The sequence below is a fragment of the Maniola jurtina genome, chromosome 15, assembly GCF_905333055.1.
Source record: "Maniola jurtina chromosome 15, ilManJurt1.1, whole genome shotgun sequence".
NCBI classification, from domain to species: domain Eukaryota; kingdom Metazoa; phylum Arthropoda; class Insecta; order Lepidoptera; family Nymphalidae; genus Maniola; species Maniola jurtina.
Window position 1 is genome coordinate 12,262,803 of NC_060043.1, and position 22,339 is coordinate 12,285,141.

Here is a 22,339-nt window from a genome sequence, read left to right on the forward strand (position 1 = left end):
CCTTTGACGCGCTGTAGGGAAGTGTAAACTGTTCGCTTACAACGCCCACTTCCCCCGAGCCATTGTTGTCCACGCGTACATTTTGACCCATTTTCTCTTATCTACGCTTGCCAGACCGTGGTTTTTATTTATTTATTTCAATACAAGCAATGGCTGGGTAATATTTGAGGTGGAATATTGTGGTAATATTTACTCCTTATGTTATTTCAAAAAGCCGTAATAGCCTAGTGGTTATAAATGAAATAAATAAATGAATGAATTTTATTTCAGGCCATAAAATTATGACCCATAAATAATTACAGTATAATATTGTAACAAAAAACACAATATGTAGCAGATACTAAAGGTAAATAAAAAATAATGAGATAAATGGAAAATAAAAATATATTTAAAAATGGAGCTTACAATTTTAAAAAGTAAAAATTAAAAATTTATAACACCCCCAACAAGTGAAGCTTACAATAACTAGAAAAGAGCTGATAACTTTCAAATGGCTGAACCAATTTTTTTGGATTATAGCTAAGAACACTCTCGATCAAGCCACCTTTCAAACAAACAAAAACTAAATTAAAAGCAGTTCATTCGTTTAGGAGCTAAGAGCCACAGACAGATACACAGATACACACGTCAAACTTATAACATCCCTCCTTTTGGGTCGGGGGTTAAAAATAAAATAAGGTTTAAGACGAATGGAAAATAAAAATACAGTGAAAAATTAAAAGACAGACATTCAATTCACTTTTTTATTTTATGTTTCCAAAAGTTGAAACAGGAATTCAAACATAATCATTCTTTATGCATTAAACACTTTCACTTTAATGTGGACATATTAAGTGAATACATTATACATATCCGTAAATGTCGGAGTACCTACCCTCATTTTATACGGGCCCTCTTCATTTAGGTCCATTAGGCAGTCTTGGGTGTAATGTAATCACCCACTCACCAATCTATTGTTTTCGATCTCTGGTACGTGAAAATGTCGTTAACAGCCCTTCATTCGCACGCATGCGCTCGGCGGGCGGACGTGCATGAATCCATGCGGCTAATTGTTTACGTACACCGTTAGTTTCTGAACTGCATACGACGCGACGCAATAAAAATGGTGCATTGTAACAAGTGTAAATTGTTTGTTTCCCTAACCAAGGACGATGTTATACAATGTAAAGGGCCTTGTGAGGCAGTGTATCATAAGAAATGTGTACGTGAGAAAAGTTTTTTCAAAAAAGGAATATGTGGAGGATGCCAAGGAAAACAGGAAGGAGGGGAGATAGATGTAAACTTGACTGAGGCTTCGCCAGAAGGACTTCTAAAAGAACTGAATAAGAAACTGGAAATCATATACAAAATGGAAAAAAAACTAGAAGACATCAGCGAGGCCGTCGATTTCTATGCCGAGCAATACCAACAGATGGTAAAATTCAAGGAAGAGGCTGAGAAAAAAATCAAATCCCTAGAACAAAAGAATGTCTACCTAGATAAATGTAACAAGGCCCTGGAAGAGAGAGTATTAGATTTGGAGCAGAGTATGAAAGTTAATAATGTGGAAATTGTGGGCCTAGAGAAGCAAGATAATGAGAACACAACACAGGTAGTTCGAAAAATAGCTCAAACATTGAAACTAGACCCGGACGACATCACGGAGACACTGAGGGTAGGAAGAGAGAACGACAAAAAACCGCAACCTGTAATCGTGACACTGAAAACCAGACGTGCCCGAGACCTATGGATTAAATCCCGGAAAAATCTACTCACTAATAAGGATGTCTATAATAATAACAGTGCCCTGCCCATCTACATAAATGAGGACCTTCCACGAGCCACGCGACAACTATTCTGGAACGCTAAAAATCAACTGAAGGGAATGTACAAGTATATTTGGGTCCAAAACTCAAATATTCTAGCACGGAAGGACAATGAAAAAAGGATATATAGAATCAGAAATGATAAAGACATAGAAAAATTAGCAGGCTGAGTTGCAACTAAGGCTCCGAGTACACACGAAACATAATTAAATAATTATAAAATTCAACAATCTTACCGACTCTTCACCAGATATAGACTACACTAGATATAGCAACATTGAATCTTGGTTTAAAAATAAGGATTACAATACTAAAAAATTACACATATTGCACATAAATATAAGATCAATCCGAAAACACTTCAACGAGCTATTGGTTGTACTGGATAAAATAAAGTATCAAGTGGATATATTAGTACTATCGGAAATTAATATAAAAGAAGAAGAATTATCCTTATATTCCATAAAGGGCTTTATTACCTATGCCAGAACACGACAGACAAGCAAAGGAGGGGGATTACTATTGTACGTGAAAGAAAATCGAAGCTTTTGTATGAAAGAAATTAAAACTACGGTTACTGAAAATATTTATGGTATACTGAAATTAGAGAACAAGTTAGTACATATTATCGCATTGTATAGGCCACCGAACAAAAACAAACAGAAATTTTTAGAGCAAATAAATATATTATTGGAAAGTATTCCAAAAAATGAGGATCTAGTTGTCATCGGAGATATTAATATAGATATATCGGAAGTCAAATTGAATGCAACTTCAATACACTATAAAAATATCCTATGTGAACACGGCCTACAATGTGCGATCCCTACAACGGAGGTAACACGCGAAGCGATAGTCGACGGGCGGCTCGACCGATCGTGCATTGACCACGTGTGGGTGCGAGCGGGACAGCTGCGGCGAAACGAGCATGTTAAATCTTTTCTACTTGAAAGCGATATCTCTGATCACCATATGATAGGCGTCTCGTTCGACCTGGACCGTCAACTCAGCGACTGTAAGACGCCCGAATGCAATAAAAAGTATGTATTACGTGACAATCTTGTTCATGAAAAATTAGATAATTACGATTGGACTGAACTTCTGGGTATACGTTGCCCAGTGTTATTATTTAGCAAAATTTACAATGTTTTTACGAGTGTTTATAGTGATAGCACTATACAAAAAACTGTAAGACCGTTTCGAATAACACAACCATGGGTAGATGAAAAGTTATACAGCATGATTCTAAAGAGGGATAGATTGTTCCGGGCATGGAAATCGTCACCTGATTGTATGTGTAAACGCTTAGAGTATACCAAATTTAGAAATAAAGTAAACAAGTTGATAAATAACGCTAAAAATAATTATAGAAGGCAAGAAGTTAAAAATTGTGAAGGGGATTATAGAAAAGTGTGGTTAACTATTAATAGCTGGTTAGGAAGGTGCAAGCCGAATGTAGATAGTGTCATTAAGAGATATTTAGGTAAAATAAATAGTATACATTGTATTTGTAATGAGTTTTCTAAAACATTTACTCAAGAAATAGAGAAAATAAAACATAATTGCAGTGTTAAATTTTTAGAGAGAAACACATATGTCAAAAACAGTGAGGTCTCGTTTAGATATATAAAAGTTAATGATAAAGATATAAAAAAAATAATTAGGAAGTTAAGTAGTGAAAAATCTCCAGGCTTTGATAAAATTAGGGTACAAGATGTAAAGGCTATGTCAGACCGGTTGAGCCCAATATTGGCTTATTTTGTGAATTTGTGTGTTCAAAATGGCTTATATCCTCAAGAGTTAAAAAAAGCAATCATACGACCTATTTATAAAGGTGGTAGCCATCTTGAATACACAAACTATAGACCGATAGCCATACTATCTATAATTAATAAAATAGTTGAGAAAGTAATTGTGGGCCAGATATCAAGGTTCTTAGAAAAATATAACATATTGACAGACGCACAACACGGTTTCAGGAGAGGCAGGAGTACAGTTACAGCCCTCACTCAGTTTGCAGACGAAGTAAATGCCAATTTAAATAGTGGTAGGCAAATTTTAGCTCTTTTTATTGATTATAAGAAGGCTTTCGATACGCTGGAAAAAGAAGTGCTACTCTTGGCCATGCAGGAGTGTGGCATTGCAGGTCCCACCAATGAGTGGTTCCGCAATTATTTGTCGGAAAGAACCATACGCACCGATATTGATGGGACTCAGGGCGACGAGTGGCACGTAACCCTGGGAGTACCGACTGGCTCAATATACGGGCCAGTGGGTTACCTGATGCTCGTTAATAGTGTAGTCAATGTGATTAAAAAATGTCGAGTATATATGTATGCTGACGACATGTGTCTGCTGTACGCGTCAAAGGACGTGAGGGAGGCGCGCGATCATATCCAGTCAGACTTTGAAAATGTGATTAAATGGGCGCATGATAATGGTATAATTATTAATATGGAAAAGACGAAATGCATGCATATATACTCGCCATACAACAGACGGGCTAAAATGGTTCAGTATAAAGATATAGGTATAGTTGGCCACAGCTATGACTGCTTGCATGGTGCTAAAGACTCGTGTGTATGTCCACAGCTACAATATGTAGATAATTATAAGTACCTAGGTTTGATCATAGATCAAAATTTTAATTGGAAATCTCACATAGGAGCTGTGTGCAACAAGCTAAGGTCAATATTGGGAAAATTTTATCACCTAGACCGAGTTTTAAGTAAACATACAAAACTAGTAGTATACTATGCGTTAGCAGACTCAGTAATTAGTTATGGCTTGAGTGTTTATGGCAGAACATTTAGTACCTATCTCACAGAAATTAAAAAAATACAAATTAGACTTTTAAAACATATTTTAGGAAAAAAAGAGAAAAAAAAATACAAAGGACAATATGACAGTATTTTTAAAGACTTACAAATTTTACCTATCAACAAAAAAGTAGAATATTTAATAGTAAAAAATAATTTTTTCTCAACTATTTATAAAAAAAAGGTTAAAATGGGGGATAATCCTAGAATAAATAGGAAGGTGAGATTCTCAATGCCAAAAACCTATAACTACTATGGCAAAAGAATAAACGCATATATAGTACCCAAATTATATAATGTAATCGGCTGGGCTGAGGAGGACAGCGATGGGCTCAGTGAGGGAGTCCTTAAGAAGAGGTTAAAGGAACACCTACTTAGGGACTCCCTAACGGAGTAGGTAGGTTTAAATAAATATTTAGTCGTAGTATAGTTTATTATAAGTATAGATTAAGGTGTAATGTAATGTGTAAGTTAGTTATATAAGTTAAAATAAGAGCGCCACCTCGCCAACAAACTGGCACACCAGTTTGGCGAGCGATAATATTATAGTTTCTTGTGAATTTTCTTTGATTAAATAAATTAAAAAAAAAAAAAAAAAATGATAATATAACTTCTAAAAGTGTTTTAGGGCTGGTCCACACACAGCGCGTTACTGCCGTATCCGACGTTCCTTATATACTCTATCCATGGAAAGAAGTTAGTAAAGCACTCTCTCTGTTACGTTATTCCATACAAATGATAGAGACAAAAATCTCAGTAGGCGCTAACCACCATTTGAGTCACCAATCAATCATAAGCGAAACTGTGTACTCTGTCTGTCTATCTATCCGTCTGTCCGTCTATCAAGAAAACCTATAGGGTACTTCCCGTGGACCAAGAATTGTGAGATTTGGCAGAAAGGTAGGTCTAAGTAAAAGGAAAAACCCGAAAATCGTGAATTTGTGGTTACATCACAAAAAATACAACTTTCAAAATAGATAACTGTACAAAATGGGGTATCATATGAAAGGGCTCATTCTAAAACAGATTTTTATTTATTTTTACACATTATAGTTTTTTATTTATCGTGCAAAATATCGAAAAAATACACGAGTACGAAACCCTCGGTGAGCGAGTCTGATTCGCACTTGGCCGCTTTTTTCTCGTCTAATCTTTCTTTTTTGACCTCAAAGCTGTATTTAAAAAAATACAGGTGCAGTTGAGTGCAAGTTCCAATGTCAATAAGAATAAGTTAACCCGAGTGGAGCATATTCACCTGGATCGTACTATGGCCACAGCTTGTCGTGGATGCATTTCCATACGAATAGCGGAAGTTTGTCTCGTTTTAAAGCTTTTTGACATCTGTTTGTAAGTAGTTTTTTGCATTCTGACGACACTTCATATGCAAAATGCCTGGGTTTTTAATTTTTTAATTCAGATACAAGTCAGCCCTTGACTGCAATGTCAACTGGTGGTAAGTGATGATGCAGTCTAAGATGGAAGCGGGTTAACCTGGAAGGGGTATGGCAGTTTTTAATAAACCCGTACTCCTTTGGTTTCTACTAGCCATGCCTGAAGCCTTCGTGATTTAGAAATTATGAAGTTCCGAACCCGGGACCTCCCACTAATAAGACCACAGTGCTTACCACTACACCAGGGAGGTCGTCGAAAGCTTTATTTCTAAAACACACATAACTTCAAAAGTTAGAGTTAACAGGGCTCTCTCCGTCACTCGTTTCATACAATCGCAGTTCCAATTTCATTTGAATATTAAGCAACCAAAGTCCATGAAATTTTGCAGACATATTCTAGAAACTAATATCTGTGTCTGTGGTGTATTAGATTTTTGTAAAAATATGTAGTTTTAAAATTACAGGGGCTCAAAGATTTGTATGAAAATTTTTAAGACCGCGTAAGTTTGAAACGGAATATTTTAACAGAAATCTGGAAAACCACAGACATAGATATTAGTTTCTAGAATATGTCTGCAAAATTTCATGGACTTTAGTTGCTTAATATTCAAATGAAATTGGAACTACGATTGTATGAAACGAGTGACGGAGAGAGCTCTCTTAAGTAATACTTAAATAAATAGGTCATCCCGTGATGAGAATAACACCACGCAATTTTGATTCAGAAAATATCTAGTTATGGGTAGTAAATGTGTAGTAAAAACTCATCTTATTTAAACGAATTTATCCCTAGAGCGAGAGTTTAATTAAAAACAAAAACTAATAATGAGGGTTAGATCTAAAAAGTTGGGAGAACAGTATAGAGTCCCATTAGAGATTTTGTCATTAGAATTTTGCAGTAACTAAGGTCGTAATTTGTCACCAATTTAAATACTAATTTTTTTGTAGGTAATTAAGGACCGATTTTTCAATGGAAAAATAATGACCTTTAAGGAGGAATAAATATGACGTTTTGGCAGATTTTCTTAAACTTATCTGAGAATAAAACCCAAAAATCAAACTCTTATTATAAGTAGGTCCACATCAAAACTGAAAGCAATTTAAAAAAAAAACATTATTCCTTTTTCAAAGCAACAAATCATCATTAAGAGCAAGAAACTGGAGTGCGAGGCGTTTATTCTCGCTCGTATTTAATTTTCCGCAATTCAGATTGCTTTGCTGCAAGTTGCTTGCACATAATGAGTGAGCTTTCACTTCGAAGCTGTGCCTAGGATTCAAACTTATAACGTTCTAGCTTTTATGTATAACTAGAAGATGCCCGCGGCTTCGCCCGCGTGGATTTCGGTTTTTTTTAAATCCCGTAAGAACTCTTTGATTTTCCGGGACAAAAAGTAGCCTATGTGCTAATCCAGGATATTATCTATCTCCATTCCAAATTTCAGCCAAATCCATTCAGTAGTTATTGCGTGAAAGAGTAACAAACATACACACACACTCACATACAAATTTTCGCCTTTATAATATTAAGTGTGATACTTTCCGATTTTGATGACTTCGTTCGCGCGGATTAAGGTACTTAGTTAGTTTGAAAGTTTTTTTTTATTCACCATAGGTCAGCGCTTGATTACAATCACACCTGATGGAAAGTGATGATGTGGTCTAAGATCGGACGCGTTTACCTAGAAGGTGCCTATTCACTCTTGTTTTAAAAATACCCGGATTGCAATTTTTTTTTATTTATTTTTATTTATTTCACTAAGATTTAATTATATAAAAGAACATTTTACACCAATTGTTGTAGACCAAAGCACTAGACAAAAAAACTGAGACTGGTGCTTGCAATTATGCAGCCCAAATAGACCGTGGTCTGTGCTAGGGCTGACAAAAAAAAAGTTTGGGAAAAAAAAGATAAAAATCGAGAGTGATAAAAAAATAATTAAGCCTATATTTACATTTTTTCAAAAATATATATATGTATTTTAATTTTAGTTAACAATAGTGCATCAGTGTTAAATATATAATATATATAATATGTATAAAAATATTTCAAAATATATAAGGATAGGATAAAGTGTTTAAGTAATTCCAACATTAAGTAATTTCAACAGATCTTGTCATAAAGGCATTTAAAACTTTCAAAACCGGATTCTAGCAAAAATTTCTTTATATAGACTTTTAGTTTTCTCTTTAAGGATTTACGCTGGGCATATAAAAGCAGTTTGGATATCTCCAAAGGAAGATTATTAAACAGTTTTGGCGCCGCAGCTGTAAAATGTCTACTCGTGAATCCAGATGTTCGTCGGGGAACTGAACATCTTTGTTGCCTTTGCCTGAGGTGACTGGGAGTTTGCTCAAACGTAAAGTCGTCTATATATTTTGCCATATACATTGTTAGTTGCCATATGTATATTTTCCTTGGTGTTAGTACTTTACTCAGCTTAAATAGTTCTTCTGTAGGAAATCGACGATTTTTTCTTAAAATAATTTTGAGATTGAGTTTTTGAGCCTTATTGAGTTTGTCTAATAAAGTTGATCCACATGAACCCCATGCTATGATGCCATACAATATTAACGACTGAGTTAAAGAGCAATACACTGTTAAGAGTAGGTTGACACTCATAATATTTCTTAGATCATTGTATATATAGCTCAAACTTCGGACTTTTTTAGTCAGCATGTCTACGTGTGCGTCCCATCTTAGATGTTGATCAACAATAATACCAAGATAAGTTGTGCTGTTGGTAGGAATAAAAAGTATTTCTTGGTAGAGGCATGAGTAAAGATGTTGTTACTCTGTGGTAATTTGTCCGGGATCTTTTGGTGATATTCCCAAAAAGAAGTGAAACTGAAGTGAGTTTGGGTTACGGGCTACGTGCACGGGACTTTGTGAAGACGGTTTGGTAATGGAAAATGCGTTGAAATTTTTTGTCAAGGAAACCAATAGCCCCTGTGGCCTAATGGATAAGGCATCGGCCTCCTAAGCCGGGGATTGTGGGTTCGAGTCCCACCAGGGGTAACTTAATTAGTTTTTGATATTTTTTTTACCTTCTTCTTTGTTACCTACGCCTTCTAGCAGAGTTTATCCCATTGAGTTGAAACTTTGTACAGTTGTTGTGAACACTTGCAGGATGGTTTCTGCTAATTTAACATATTTATATAGGTAGAGGGCGGGCGAGTCACAATGCAATGCAAGGAATGGGGCGCCAGCCAGGTAACATCCCAGTGTGCCTGGATGCTGCTGGTCCCTTTTGGATGCGTCCGAGGGGAAGAGCAGTGTTCGGGCCGGTGCGCCCCGGTAACATGGCTAATAATTTCTCTTCGGAGATATAGTTGGCTATGGCTAATGACCTGGCAGGGAGGGAGGTTTCTCCGCGTGTCCCTCTGACTAGCAGAGGGCACAGTGGACGAAGCGTAGGATAGGACACGGGCGACGTGCGCGTCCCAGGGTCGGGGGACGCACTTCGTTGGTGCGTCCCGGAGGTGCGGTGGTGGGGACCGAGCAGGTCCCCGGTGGAGGGTCTGCCTCGGCAGACGTCGCTGGCTGGGTCGCGGTTGTTTGCTTCGGCCGTTCCCGTGACCCAGTCGCCAGGCGACGCGCAGTAGCGCCGCTGGGGTTTAGTGGCTATTCCGCTCGCCTCTCGGCCGGCGAGTCCCACATACCCTCCCTCAGCTGGCTGGCTGCCTCACGGCTGGCAAATGCATTCCCCAGCGTCAGCAAAAAAAAAACCCTTATATGTGTAATTTTTATACCTATTTCAATAGGTATTTAGCAGGTATTCCATTTTCTTTTGAATTAATAGATGGTACCTATTTAAATCAGTACATGCTGAGTATTGAGAAAATAAAATAAAAATATGATTCCAAAGCGTAGAAATTGTAAGAAACGATGTTATTTTCCCTGCAAATAAATATAAAAAATTTATAACCTCCCCTAAAAAACAAAAAAAATACGTTCAAAGCACTCAAGATGCTACGTTTTATGTACAAAATGCAATGATTTCAAGAAAACATGCTCGAAGAAGTCCATTTCGCTACGGTTATTAGTTATAACTCAGAAATAAAACGCGAGTCCTGCAAATACTTTATTCAATACGGGTTGATATAGACTTGAGAAAAGAAAAATACAATATAAATAAATATAATATACATTATAAATAAAACCTGGCCGAATGCGAGTCAAACTCGTGCACCGAGGTTTCCGTACTACAGTCGTATTTTTTCGACAGGTTTTCTTGACAGTCACGACAGACAGACGGACAGATGGATGACAGACAGACAGACAAAAAGTGACCCTATAATGGTTCCGTTTTCTTTTTAGGTCCGGAACCCTAAAAATAAAATATAGAAATATAGAATAAAAAAATACCTAATAAAAATACCTGTTGCGGTTTATGAGTTTCAGCCCACTGACAGATGAATGGACAGACAGACGGACTGACAGCGGAAGCTTAGTGATAGGATCCCGCTGGCTTCCATCGGGTACAGAACCTTAATAAAGAAGCACAAGCTCTTGTAATCACATATTTGAGGGTAGACACTGAAACACATGTGCTACTTTCAAAGTTTACTTAGAACTCGGCATTAGGAGTAATTTTCTGTTGCTAATTGGTCCAGGAAGTGTTTCAATTATAACATTTCCTAATCTAGCCATATCTCGCCTATACTCTATCTGCAGAAAGAAGCTAGTAGAGCGCTCTCTCTGTTATGTAATTCCATACAAATGATAGAGACAAAAATTCCAGTGGGTGTTAACCATTTTGAGTTACCAACCAATCAATCTATTTACATCTTATATAACAAGTAAATAATATAATCTCGTAGACAATTCGTATAATAATACAGTCTGATTGTATAATATAGCAATATCTCGTAGGCGTATCGTAGCGGTGCTACATGCAAAGCTACGCCTTCTACTATTAAGTGCTACGCGTGACTTTGACAGTAAATTATGTTGCACATGTATTATTGCATGTTACTTACTGCACATGACAGAATCAAAATTGTAGCAATATACAAATTAACTTCTTAGGTATAAACTACTGACCGAAGCTGAGGTGGCTTCAAACTGGGTTTCAGTCTAAAAGTGAATTTACCATAACCTTCCTCTAAAATTTTCAGGATAATAAATACAACATTGCTCATACACTTATGTTTGTGTAAGATATAGATCATTATCACACACCTGACACTCCATACAAGTGATCTTATTTAGTTACTACTACCGGAGTACTGCTCTGTCCGCACACGATTTGTATACGTAAGGTTGAAGTCAGAAAAAAATCAACTTTACACGAGACAAGAAGGTACAACGCTTTATGTAAGCGAGCGTTCATTTTACAGTGACTTCATTATATTACATTGACGTTATACATGGAAGAAACAATTAGACCAAAGCCGATCACCCATCAAGTTAATGATTCGGGTTAGTTGCAATAGAAATCTAGAGCCTCAATAGCTCAACCGGTAAAGGAGTGGACTGAAAACCGAAAGGTCGACGGTTCAAACCCCGCCCGTTGCACTATTGTCGTACCTACTCCTACCACAAGCTTGACACTTAGTTGGAGAGGAAAGGGGAATATTAGTCATTTAACATGGCTTATATTCTTTAAAAAAAAAAACAATTGATACAAGCGTCGCCACACGTCCTTCTTGCTATGCTATTGTTACATATAAAAAATTGGTTGTATGGGCTCAACAATCTGTAGTATAACTAAGTTCTAAGTTAAACCTATGTTAAACTATCTCAAACCATAAAACTATCATGGTTCGTTAAATATATTATAGTACGACAAATTAACAGAAATACAAACGTAGACTTGTAAAATATGGTAGCTAAACGACTGTTCACGGCAAAGGTCTAGTGGATTTCATTCTACCGTGACCGCTGCTTAAGTTACAAGAGAATAGCGTATTTACTTTATTTCCTCTAAAATATGTACCTACTAAGTACAAACGTAGAAAGACAAGAATAAATTAAAAATTTATAACACCGCCGTGAAGGTTACAGTAACTAGAAATGAGCTGATAGCTGATAACTTTCAAACGGCTGAAGCGATTTTCTTGAATTATAGTTAATAACACTCTCAACCAAGCCACCTTTCAAACAAAAAACACTAAATTAAAATCGGTTCATTAGGTTAGGAGCTACGATGCCACAGACAGATACACAGATACACAGATATACAGATACACACGTCAAACTTATAACATCCCTCTTTTTGGATCGAGGGTTAAAAAGTACAAACGCTGAAACGATTGTTCACGGCAAAGGTCTAGTCGACCAAGAGAAGAGCGTTTTTAGTTTATTAAATGTCCTCTAAAATATACTACTTATTAAAGAAATGTACAATCGTTGAGTTGTAAGATATGGTAGCTAAACGACTGTTCACGGCAAAGTTCTAGTGGATTTCTTTCAAACATGGCCGGCACTCAAGTTCAAAGTCAAAGTTATTTTTAAATCAAAATCATATTCAAAGTAGGTACTATTGTACATCTTTTGCTTGTCTGTTAGATTTAAAAGATGATATAGTGGTGATAATTATTTATGTAAACTTAATAACTAAAGTTACGAGGGTTCCAAACAAAAGTTATGAAAGAAAAGCGTTTTTAGTTTACATCCTCCAAAATATACTTACTAAAGAGAAATACAGAAAGAAATTGGCTCCTAAAATGTGGTAGCTAAACGACTGTTCATGGCAAAGATCTTAGTGGTATTTCATTTAACATGATCTTAGCCAATGAAGGTCGAAATTGATTTGTGCTTATAATATCTGTATGTACACACACCAACATTTTATGCATATAAAGAGTTTTGATTTTGAATTTGCTTATAACTTGGACTGACGTCATAAGGGCAGATTTCATTGAGCGCCCGCCTTAGGCCGTGAATAATTCATCCGGTGAGTTCTCGCTGAATAAACATGAAACAAACGCCAACTGTGCGCAAACACTGCGTTATTTTTATCTTTCAACGCTTCAACTAGATTACTGACATCAATAGTTTTTTTAACCCCCGACCCAAAAAGAGGGGTGTTATAAGTTTGACGTGTGTATCTGTGTATCTGTGTATCTGTCTGTGGCATCGTAGCGCCTAAACGAATGAACCGATTTTAATTTACTTTTTTTTGTTTGAAAGGTGGCTTGATCGAGAGTGTTCTTAGCTATAATCCAAAAAAATTGATTCAGCCGTTTAAAAGTTATCAGCTATTTTCTAGTTTTCTTGTAGAAAAGAAGTTTAACTAACCGTTAGGATCATAATATTATGTCAATTGACAAATGTCAAGCTGTCGAGATGGACGTTGCCTAGATACATAATTACATATTTATTTGAAAATGATGTTTTGGAAAACTCAGATACTTTGGATAGCTATAATTCTAGAAAATCAGTTCAGCAGTTTGAAAGTTATCAGCTATATTCTAGTTACTGTAACCTTCACTTGTCGGGGGTGTTATAAATTTTTAATTTACACTTGTATCTTTCAACGCTTCAACTAGATTGCTGACATCAATAGTTTTTGCGGGATTCCTTTCAGATCGGCTTGGTTCGTTAACTCAGTGATCAACACTGATTGAAAGTCACCAAGCTCATTTGAAATTTATTTTAATCCATTGAAGGTTTGCTACAAAATATTACTTTGTCCAAAACCAGAGGGACGTTCAAGCTCTTAACATCTCGCCAATAAAACCCAGGATAGATAATCATGGCGCTTACCTATATATTATACAATCTTTTTATACAATCGAAGATTACGTAAATGACAAAAAAGCTTGGATTTGACTCGCTCCAGAAATACACGGCGTTGCAATTGCTTGTATACAGTATGGCATATTGTTGTAAATTGAATACTTGAAAAGAGCAACCGCCGAGTTTCTTGCTGGTTCTTCTCGGTAAGATCGGCATTCCGAACCAGTGGTAGATTATTTTGACGATTCAAAAGCACTTGTAAAAGTTTAATTGAATAAAAATATTTTGAATTTGAATTGAATTTGAATAAGTAGGCTCAACTCCAAATGAAATGGGACAAAGATAAGAGAAAGAAGAAAAAAAAATAGTCAATTGATCAAGATCCGGTTGAGTCATCATTTGGTAACGTAGGTATTATCTTACTAACCTAACTGTTCACGCTCTTCTCTAAAGAAGATTATGAATAGTTAGGAATACTTAAAGTGCATGAGACGGGTCTGCCCGCGAAATTCAAAATTAATTTGGTTTTTCTCAGTTTATAAACTAATACGACAAAGTAGGTTTATGGCATTCTAATTCCGACAATTGCAGTATCATCTTCACGGGATTACATAAAAATCTTTACTTGAAAGTGTTCAGTTTAAGAAATTAGTCAAAATAATGAGTTTGACATGAGTTACTCACAAATTAGTCGATACTATAACCAATTTTTTAAACTAGACCCTTTCAAGTTGTTCTATTGAATGCCTTAAGCAGTAACGAACCATTACATTATTAACTTATACGGGTATTTGATATTTGTTCAGTTTGAGTATGCTTTATGAGCCTATTTGTGTTTCCTTGCCCTCACTTGACCTTGCTAAAGGGATTATGAAGTATAAGGAAATAAAACTTTCTACATAGTTTAGGTGGAATTTCCCCATGTGATTAACTTTGTAAATATTGAGTTGAATAAAACAAGCACCATTTTCTTATTTGATTGATAATCTATATACTTAATCCGTTCCGTTTTCGGGTATATTTTCCAACATTTTGCACGATAAATCAAAAACTATTATACATCCATATAAATAAAAATCTGGTTTAGGATGTACAGATATAGCCCTTTCATATGATACCCCACTTGGTATAGTTATCTTATTTTGAAAATTGAAACACATGACTGACAGACAGACAGACAGACAACAAAGTGATCCTATAAGGGTTCCGTTTTTCCTTTTGAGGTACGGAACCCCAAAAAAATTACAAACCAATCTCTCTGTGTGGAAAATATAAATGAAAACATATTTTGAACAGAGGCATTTTTTTTTAATTTACAGGACTTAACATTTAATTTAAATAGTGTTTGTAATTTGGAGATCAGCAATTAAATACATAAACCGTATCACTTGCTCATAAATCATATCGAGATAGGCTCAAATAAATTATCTTAAATACAAACTAAATAAAACTCATATGATATATTGAGTTAAGTGCTTATATAAATATCAGAACAAATAAATATAAAATATCACGCTCTGCTTTATCGTGCAGTTTAAGGCAAATAAAATATTAAAAGCGTCAAACTAATTACGATTTAGTTACTAAAAGCATAGAGTTTGTTTTAGATTGTACGAAAATTAACAGTAAATCGTCATAACGGTTTCGTTAATGGGTTTGCACTGCATTTATCATTAAGATTAATATAAACAACGGTTATTTTAAACTGGATAACTTTATGTTTTGAAGTTTAGCAAGAGTCTTAGCGCGTTACATTAACTATTTTAACTGGTGAAGTGTACATATTAACAGAGAGTTAAACTATATTTTCAAATTACCTTTTTAAAAGTTGGACTTTTGGTTTGGCTACTACACGAGAGCAATTTTTTAAATTTATTCGTAAGTACCAAAAATTTTTAACAGTTAAAAGACAAAAAAATAAAAAAGTGGACACGGAAGCATTTATCTCTATCAAAGATCTCTGCCAGTCAGCCTTGGCAGTTGAAGAAGTTGTAAAGAAAGAATAATAATAAATTATAGGTCCAACAAAGATAGAAGGTTGGACTTATATTTTAATGCTCAAATAAATCACATTATCACATTAATATTATAAAGGAGAAAGTTTGTATGTATGTGTGTGTGTGTGTGTGTGTGTGTGTGTGTGTGTGTGTGTGTGTGTGTGTGTGTGTGTGTGTGTATGTTTGTTACTCTTTCACGCAAAAACTACTGGACGGATTGGGCTGAAATTTAGAACGTAGTTAGATTACATCCTGGATTAGCACATAGGTTACTTTTTATCCCGGAAAATCAAAGAGTTCCCCCGGGATTTTTAAAAAACCTACATCAACGCGAACGAAGTCGCGGGCATCAGCTAGTATTATATAATAGTACCTACATACAAACTTACGTAAATATTCATGTAAAGGTACAGTTTTGTCTCAGTTTCATTGGTCGACAGGGAATACAAACATTAGGGGTGCGGTGATTTCTGAAAGGTTGGTAATTTTAATCAACTAATGAATTTCAGTGATCGTGAAAGATACGCGCTTTGATGATGCTTGACCCGTGTCAATACCTATCTACACTGATGTTATAAAAAGGTAAAGTTTGTAAGTTGGAATGAAGGTGGTAACCTCCGAAATGAATGATGATTCTGGAAATTCTTTCACTGATATTTAGGTAATTACTAGGTACAATATCCCCGAAAGCTATAGGAATAGGAAATAAAACATTATATAGAGTGTAATTAGAACCCTAGCGAAAACTTATCACTATTAACAGCTATACACAATCCAATACCAATTACCTGCCATTTGCCTTATATTTATAGTTTTAGTGATTTAGTATACCTATTTCAAACCTGCAATGTATAGCGTGCAAAATTCGAGGTCAATGCCCCGCCCTCAACAAGGCATTATCCTGTGGCACCTATCTACGCAACGTTCGTTGACTCTAGCGACAGTCAGATTTTTGATTGCGAACTTTCAATATACTTTCGTATTTTTTGTGGTATTTCGTATTTATCAGTACTATCCCGTGACTTCATTTTTGCCAGTGTTTTAATAACACCGTGTATAACGCGGATGAAGTCGCGGTAAAAAACTAGTTTATCATAAAAGCAATGTTTGTAAATAATTAAACTGATAAAATACATCAGTAGTTACTTAAACGTTCTGGCAACAGAACGACAGTCATATCTAAATATTATGTAAGTAATATATTTCGCAGAATTATTTCAACGTCTTATGAACTTTATTCTCAAGGTATTAAAGTATATTTTTGCTTATTAATATGTAAAGTTTGGGGAATTATTAACGGCAATACGAGAATTTGACCATGCGAATAACACGTCCAATAAAGTAGCTAATGTGGAAGATCAATATGGGCGCTCGAGTTTGTTATATTTTGGTAATAATCTTACAAAGGGAACGACTGTTGTGTACCAACTTTATTATTACAACAAACTACTCGAGATGTTCTGAGTTTTTTGAGTGTTCTTAACGCAGGATAAATAGTTTTCATACGTAACCCTCTAGGTACCTGCTTGTGCTTATTGTAGTTAGTTTATTAACTCCCGACCCAAAAGAGAGTTGACGTGTGTATCTGTGTATCCGTCTGTGGCATCGTAGCTCCTAAACTAATGAACCGATTTTAATATAGTTTTTTTGTTTGTTTGAAAGGTGGCTTTATCGAGAGTGTTCTTAGCTATAATCCAAGATAATCGGTTCAGCCGTTTGACAGTTATCAGCTCTTTCCTAGTTATTACTGTAACCTTCACAGTCGGGGGTGTTATAAATTTTTAATTTACACTTGTTAACTGAGTAAAGGTCGTAGCCCATTTACACGTCCCGTTCCCAAGGCTCTGCCTCAAGTCGAAGTGACCGCTAGTGGCGCTAGTTGTCTAGAAAGCTTGCTGTCCACGCGATGATAGCTAGCAGTACGACATCTCCTTACTAGCAACAAAGGAAACTTAATAAGAAAGAATCACACTAATATTATAAAGGCGAAAGTTTGTATGTGTGTGTGTGTATGTTTGTTACTCCTTCACGCAAAAACTACTAGACGGATTTGGCTGAAATTTGGAATGGAGATAGATAATATCCAGGATTAGCACATAGGCTACTTTTTATCCCGGAAAATCAAAGAGTTCCCACAGGATTTAGAAAAACCTAAATCCACGCGGGCGAAGTCGCGGGCATCGGCTAGTCAAAATATTATAATGCAAGTCAACAAACATTTAGATTTTATCTGCTCAGTACACAGTCTAATAAAAATATCTTCAAGCCACTCTGTCAAGCGACGTCGCGAATTGCCCGGAAAAATAAACAAAAGGCTCCAGATTTATAAGCCAAAAGACAGCTTTAATACGCTTAAATTAGATTTATAACGGCACCCCAAAAGGGTACGCTGTCTCTTCTTTGAGGGCACGAGCGGTACGTGGCGTTCAATTTTGCCAATGTACAAGACCATTGGGTTAATAAATAGAATAAGAAGTGGTTATCGCAGTGAAAGGCAATAGTTGATGTGTTTATCAATTATTTGGTGTGTAGCGTTGTCGTGGTTAACTTTCTGAAAATTATTGTTGTGTAAAAAAACACGTTTGTTGCACTATTTGCAAGAAAATTAATCCATACTTACGCGTGTCAATTTAAACACAAAATTGCAGGTTCGTATGCCAGCCAGTTTCGGAAGTCCGCTCCACAACCGTTGAGTCTCAGAATACAGAACAAACTTTCTCTGTATTCTTGTTTGTTCTTTATTATTTGTTCTGTATTCTGAGCGTTGAGCTATCGAGGCTCAAAATAAGTATAGTATTAATTTAAATCAAAAGAGAAATAACGATGTCTACTCTTATACGTGTAGCTAACAGCTCTCTCACCCTCACCAAAATTAATTCTTTTGTATAATGACAAATGGCCCGTTTTGTTTTTATTTGGTTTTCATAAACAATTCTCGGAATAAACGCTTTAGCGAATATTGTGGTAGAGGAGACAAAATAATTTGTTTCTATGAAATAGCTATTAAAAGTGACACAGTTTCCTTTTTTTTGTTTGTATTTAGTGTTTTGGTACTTACACGTGATTAGGCTACTCTCAAGTTTGTCTGAGTCTTGGATTGTGTACCCTTAACATGATATACCATCTTAAGTTAGAAAATTAGAAAAGAAAATGATTTGAACTAGAAACTAGGAAGCAAATCGTACCCACGTGTTCGTGGAGTTTTAGGTACGGGTCTAGACCTCGGTGAAGCTTTACGGTACGATAGTAGATATAAGGCAGGAATCAGGTAAAAAAGGTCCAAAGGATTCAATTCCAAAGGTCCAAAGTACACCAATAAAAAGTTAAGTGGGTGACACATGTCAGTATTCGTACCTCCATGATTAAGGGTTTAAAGGTATTTTAAAGGTTGGTTCATTCGTATTTTCAGAAGGTACTAATTTTAACTCTTGATAGTATTGTAAGTACATAATTAAACCCTATGCGGCTTAATTTGCAAACGAAAAGTAAAATTATATTCATTTTGCGAAAATATCACTGCGAAAGTAACTTAATTATTAATTATTGAGGCACAAGCTGAGTAATATAACAAAACTTCAATTTGTAAACAAAAAGCTGGTAAAATAATATTTATTCTGCTAAAATATTCCTTTACAAAAATAACTTAGTAATAATTAAGGCGAAAACAACAAAAATAAAACTTAATATTCAGAACTCGGAGCAGAATTAAATTACTATTTGAGTTTTAGAACTTTCAGGAACCACAAGTTTGTTTTAGGAAACAATAGACAAAGTAGCTAGTAATTTGAAATGTATACCGCAGACCTTATTAATGAGCAAAATTTTGAAATTAACAGAGCTCTCTCCGTCACTTACTCCATACAATCGTAGTTCCCATTTCATTTGAATATTAAGCAACCAAAGTCCATGAAATTTTGCAGACATAGTCTAGAAACTAATATCTGTGTCTGTGGTGTTTTAGATTTTTCTAAAAATATGTAGTTTTAAAATTACAGGGGCTCAAAGATTTGTATTTTTCTTTAAAAAAAGGCCCAACTTTGTGCTCGTTTTTCTAGACAACGAAGCAATTTAATGAAATTTGGAAAAACCACAGACCTAGAAAATTTAATGAATATTATGTAGTAAAAAATTTATCTTTATATATTTTATATTGTTATAATTATGTGGGAACTACGAAAACCAGAAATTACACCCAGAAATCTTGAAAATTTCGTGCTGTCTCGATTTGTGCAAGCGGGGTGGTGAAGTGCGGGGGACGACACGTGAAACTGACAGAAACTGACAGTCTAAACACACGGGCCACATTTAGACTGCACCCAACTCCAAACTTGTCGATAGGTCTAACTAAATACACTGGTACATTTCAACTTGCGTTAGACGTATGCGTTACCTACTCAGACGTTGCCTGTAGATAAAAATATGTCTCATGTTTGCTGGCAATAGCGCATGCATCAAACCCTGCAAGTTGCAACTCTCTTGCAACCTATTCCTCACGCAATACGCACAGCTTTAATATTATAATTTTTGACAATGTATACTATATGTAATGCCATATCACAGGTCACTCTCTGATTTATTGCTAACAATTTACTTCCAAATGCAAAGAAATCTAAGTGTGTTGAATTCACACTGCAAAATACCAGGACCTTAAATGACATAAATTCATTGATAAATAATCATATGTTGAAAATAAAGGAGAACCCCGTGTTTCTCGGTATAAGGTTAGATGCAAAGCTTCTATGGAACACCCACATATCAACACTTGATGGTAAACTCAGCTCTGCTGCTTACACTGTTAGAAAAATTCGACAGGTACTGACGTGGAAACTGCAAAAATTGTATATTTTGCTTATTTTCACTGTATTATGTCTTACGGACTCTTGCTATGAGATAAAGCGGTAGAAATTGAGAAAAAAATGTATTACAGAAAAGGACAGGACGTGCAATTTATAATTTAAAACCGCGCGCTGCCATACAATAAAAATATAAGGAAATAAGTACCTTATCTATTATCTTATAGTAGCTTCTAAATATATTTACAACTAGCTAATGCCCGCAGCTTCGCTCGCGTGGATTTAGGTTTTTAAAAATCCCGATCCTTTCATTTCCCAGAACAAAAGTTGCCTCTCCGTAATAGCCCGTCCCCGGGATGCAACTTGTTTCTGTATCACGTAAGAATATTTAAACGGATGATCCTTTTCAAATCCCGAGGGATCACCAGGATTTAGGAATGCAATTTCTTACAGCATCAGGGTTGAGGTCAACGACAAAGTGTTTACTTGGTATAGATACCTTCAATATCAATTAATAATCGACACTTTTTAAATCCCATTAGCTTTAGTAGTCAGGTCCCCTGCAACATCAGGGTTGAGGAGTTGGAATCCAAATTTTTTATTGAACAATGTCGCAAACTTTCTTTATCGATTAAAAAAACTACCCAAAATTACGCAGTTAGGTTACCTGCCAAATTTCATGGTTTTGAGTCAACGGGAAGTACCCTAGAGGTTTTCTTGACACACACGACAGACAGAGAGATAGACAACAAAGTGATCCTATAAGAGTTCCGTTTTTCATTTTGAGGTACGAAACCCTAGAAAACGTAGGATCGGCATTCCGAACCAGTGGTAAATTTATCTGACCATCCAAAAACACTTTGAAGTTTACCTAAAAGTTTACAGGAATAAAAATTTATCATTGTATTCCATTCCATTTCATTCTGTTCAAAGATAAATAGATAATAAAAATATTTGTCACCGAAACAATAATTTACGATACATCGACCAATATCAATTTTACTGATGACAATCTGACTATTACCAAAGTGAACGACTACTATAATATCTATTATATACGACTAACATAATATGTATTATAAATTGTGTGCCGTTTGCATTCTCACTAGGTTCTCATTAAGTTTGTTTTATTTGGTTAAACTTTCTGGCATTTATATTGTTATGACGTTTAATTGGCAAATAGTCTGTTTATTGGCTGAAACTCAAAAATTCAGCCAATCACAACAAAGAAAATATTGTAATAATGATTGATGCAGCTTTCTGTAATTGAAAACAAAATATTTGACATTAACTTGAATGTGACAGTGTTTTCCGAATAGGGTTGCCAGAGGCCCCGTATTTTACTGGTTACCCCGTATTTCAGGATACAGAAACCTGTAATTATGAAAATAAAATACGGGGCAAATAAAACTAAATATTTTTAGGGTTCCGTAACTCAAAAGCAAAAAAGAACTCTTATAGGATCACTTCGTTGTCTGTCAGTCTGTCAGTCTTTCCGTCTGTCCGTCTGTCCATTTGTCCTTCTATCCGTCTGTCATGTGTTCATGAACAAATATTAGTATTTTCAATTTTCAAAGTAAGATAACTACATATATCAAGTGGGTTATCATATGAAAGGGCTTTACCTGTTCATTCTAAAACAGATTTTTATTTATTTTTATGCATATTTTTTTAATGCATAACAGTTTTTGATTTCTCGAGTAAAATGTCGGAAAAAATACCCGAATACGGAACCCTCGGTGCGTGGGTCTGACTCGCACTTGGCCGGTTTTTTACAAATTCAGCAGGAGCTGGCTGGCGAAATCAAACACTGACGTTATGTCCAGTAGAAAGAATATTTTCCTTTTGCG

The 22,339-nt window shown here is 35.5% G+C and overlaps 1 protein-coding gene, 1 long non-coding RNA gene and 1 other non-coding gene across 3 annotated transcripts; all 3 read left to right on the forward strand.

Moving 5' to 3' along the window:
• The first annotated feature begins 1,011 nt into the window (after positions 1-1,011).
• On the forward strand, positions 1,012-4,674 carry LOC123872468. The gene has a single exon (XM_045916751.1). It carries the CDS (start codon positions 1,103-1,105, stop codon positions 1,973-1,975), a length of 873 nt encoding a protein of 290 aa, XP_045772707.1. The 5' UTR covers positions 1,012-1,102; the 3' UTR covers positions 1,976-4,674.
• Positions 4,675-5,325: 651 nt separating this feature from the next.
• Positions 5,326-22,081, forward strand: LOC123872469. The gene is made up of 3 exons (XR_006797483.1): positions 5,326-5,430; positions 5,938-5,940; positions 22,071-22,081. It is a non-coding gene; the product is annotated as an uncharacterized LOC123872469 (long non-coding RNA).
• Trnar-ccu lies at positions 8,959-9,031 on the forward strand. Its single transcript has one exon. It is a non-coding gene; the product is annotated as a tRNA-Arg (tRNA).
• Positions 22,082-22,339: the final 258 nt, after the last annotated feature.

Excerpts from the sequence above, each read along its gene's own strand:
- LOC123872468 (XM_045916751.1), top strand. The coding sequence starts at position 1,103 with ATGGTGCATTGTAACAAGTGTAAATTGTTTGTTTCCCTAACCAAGGAC.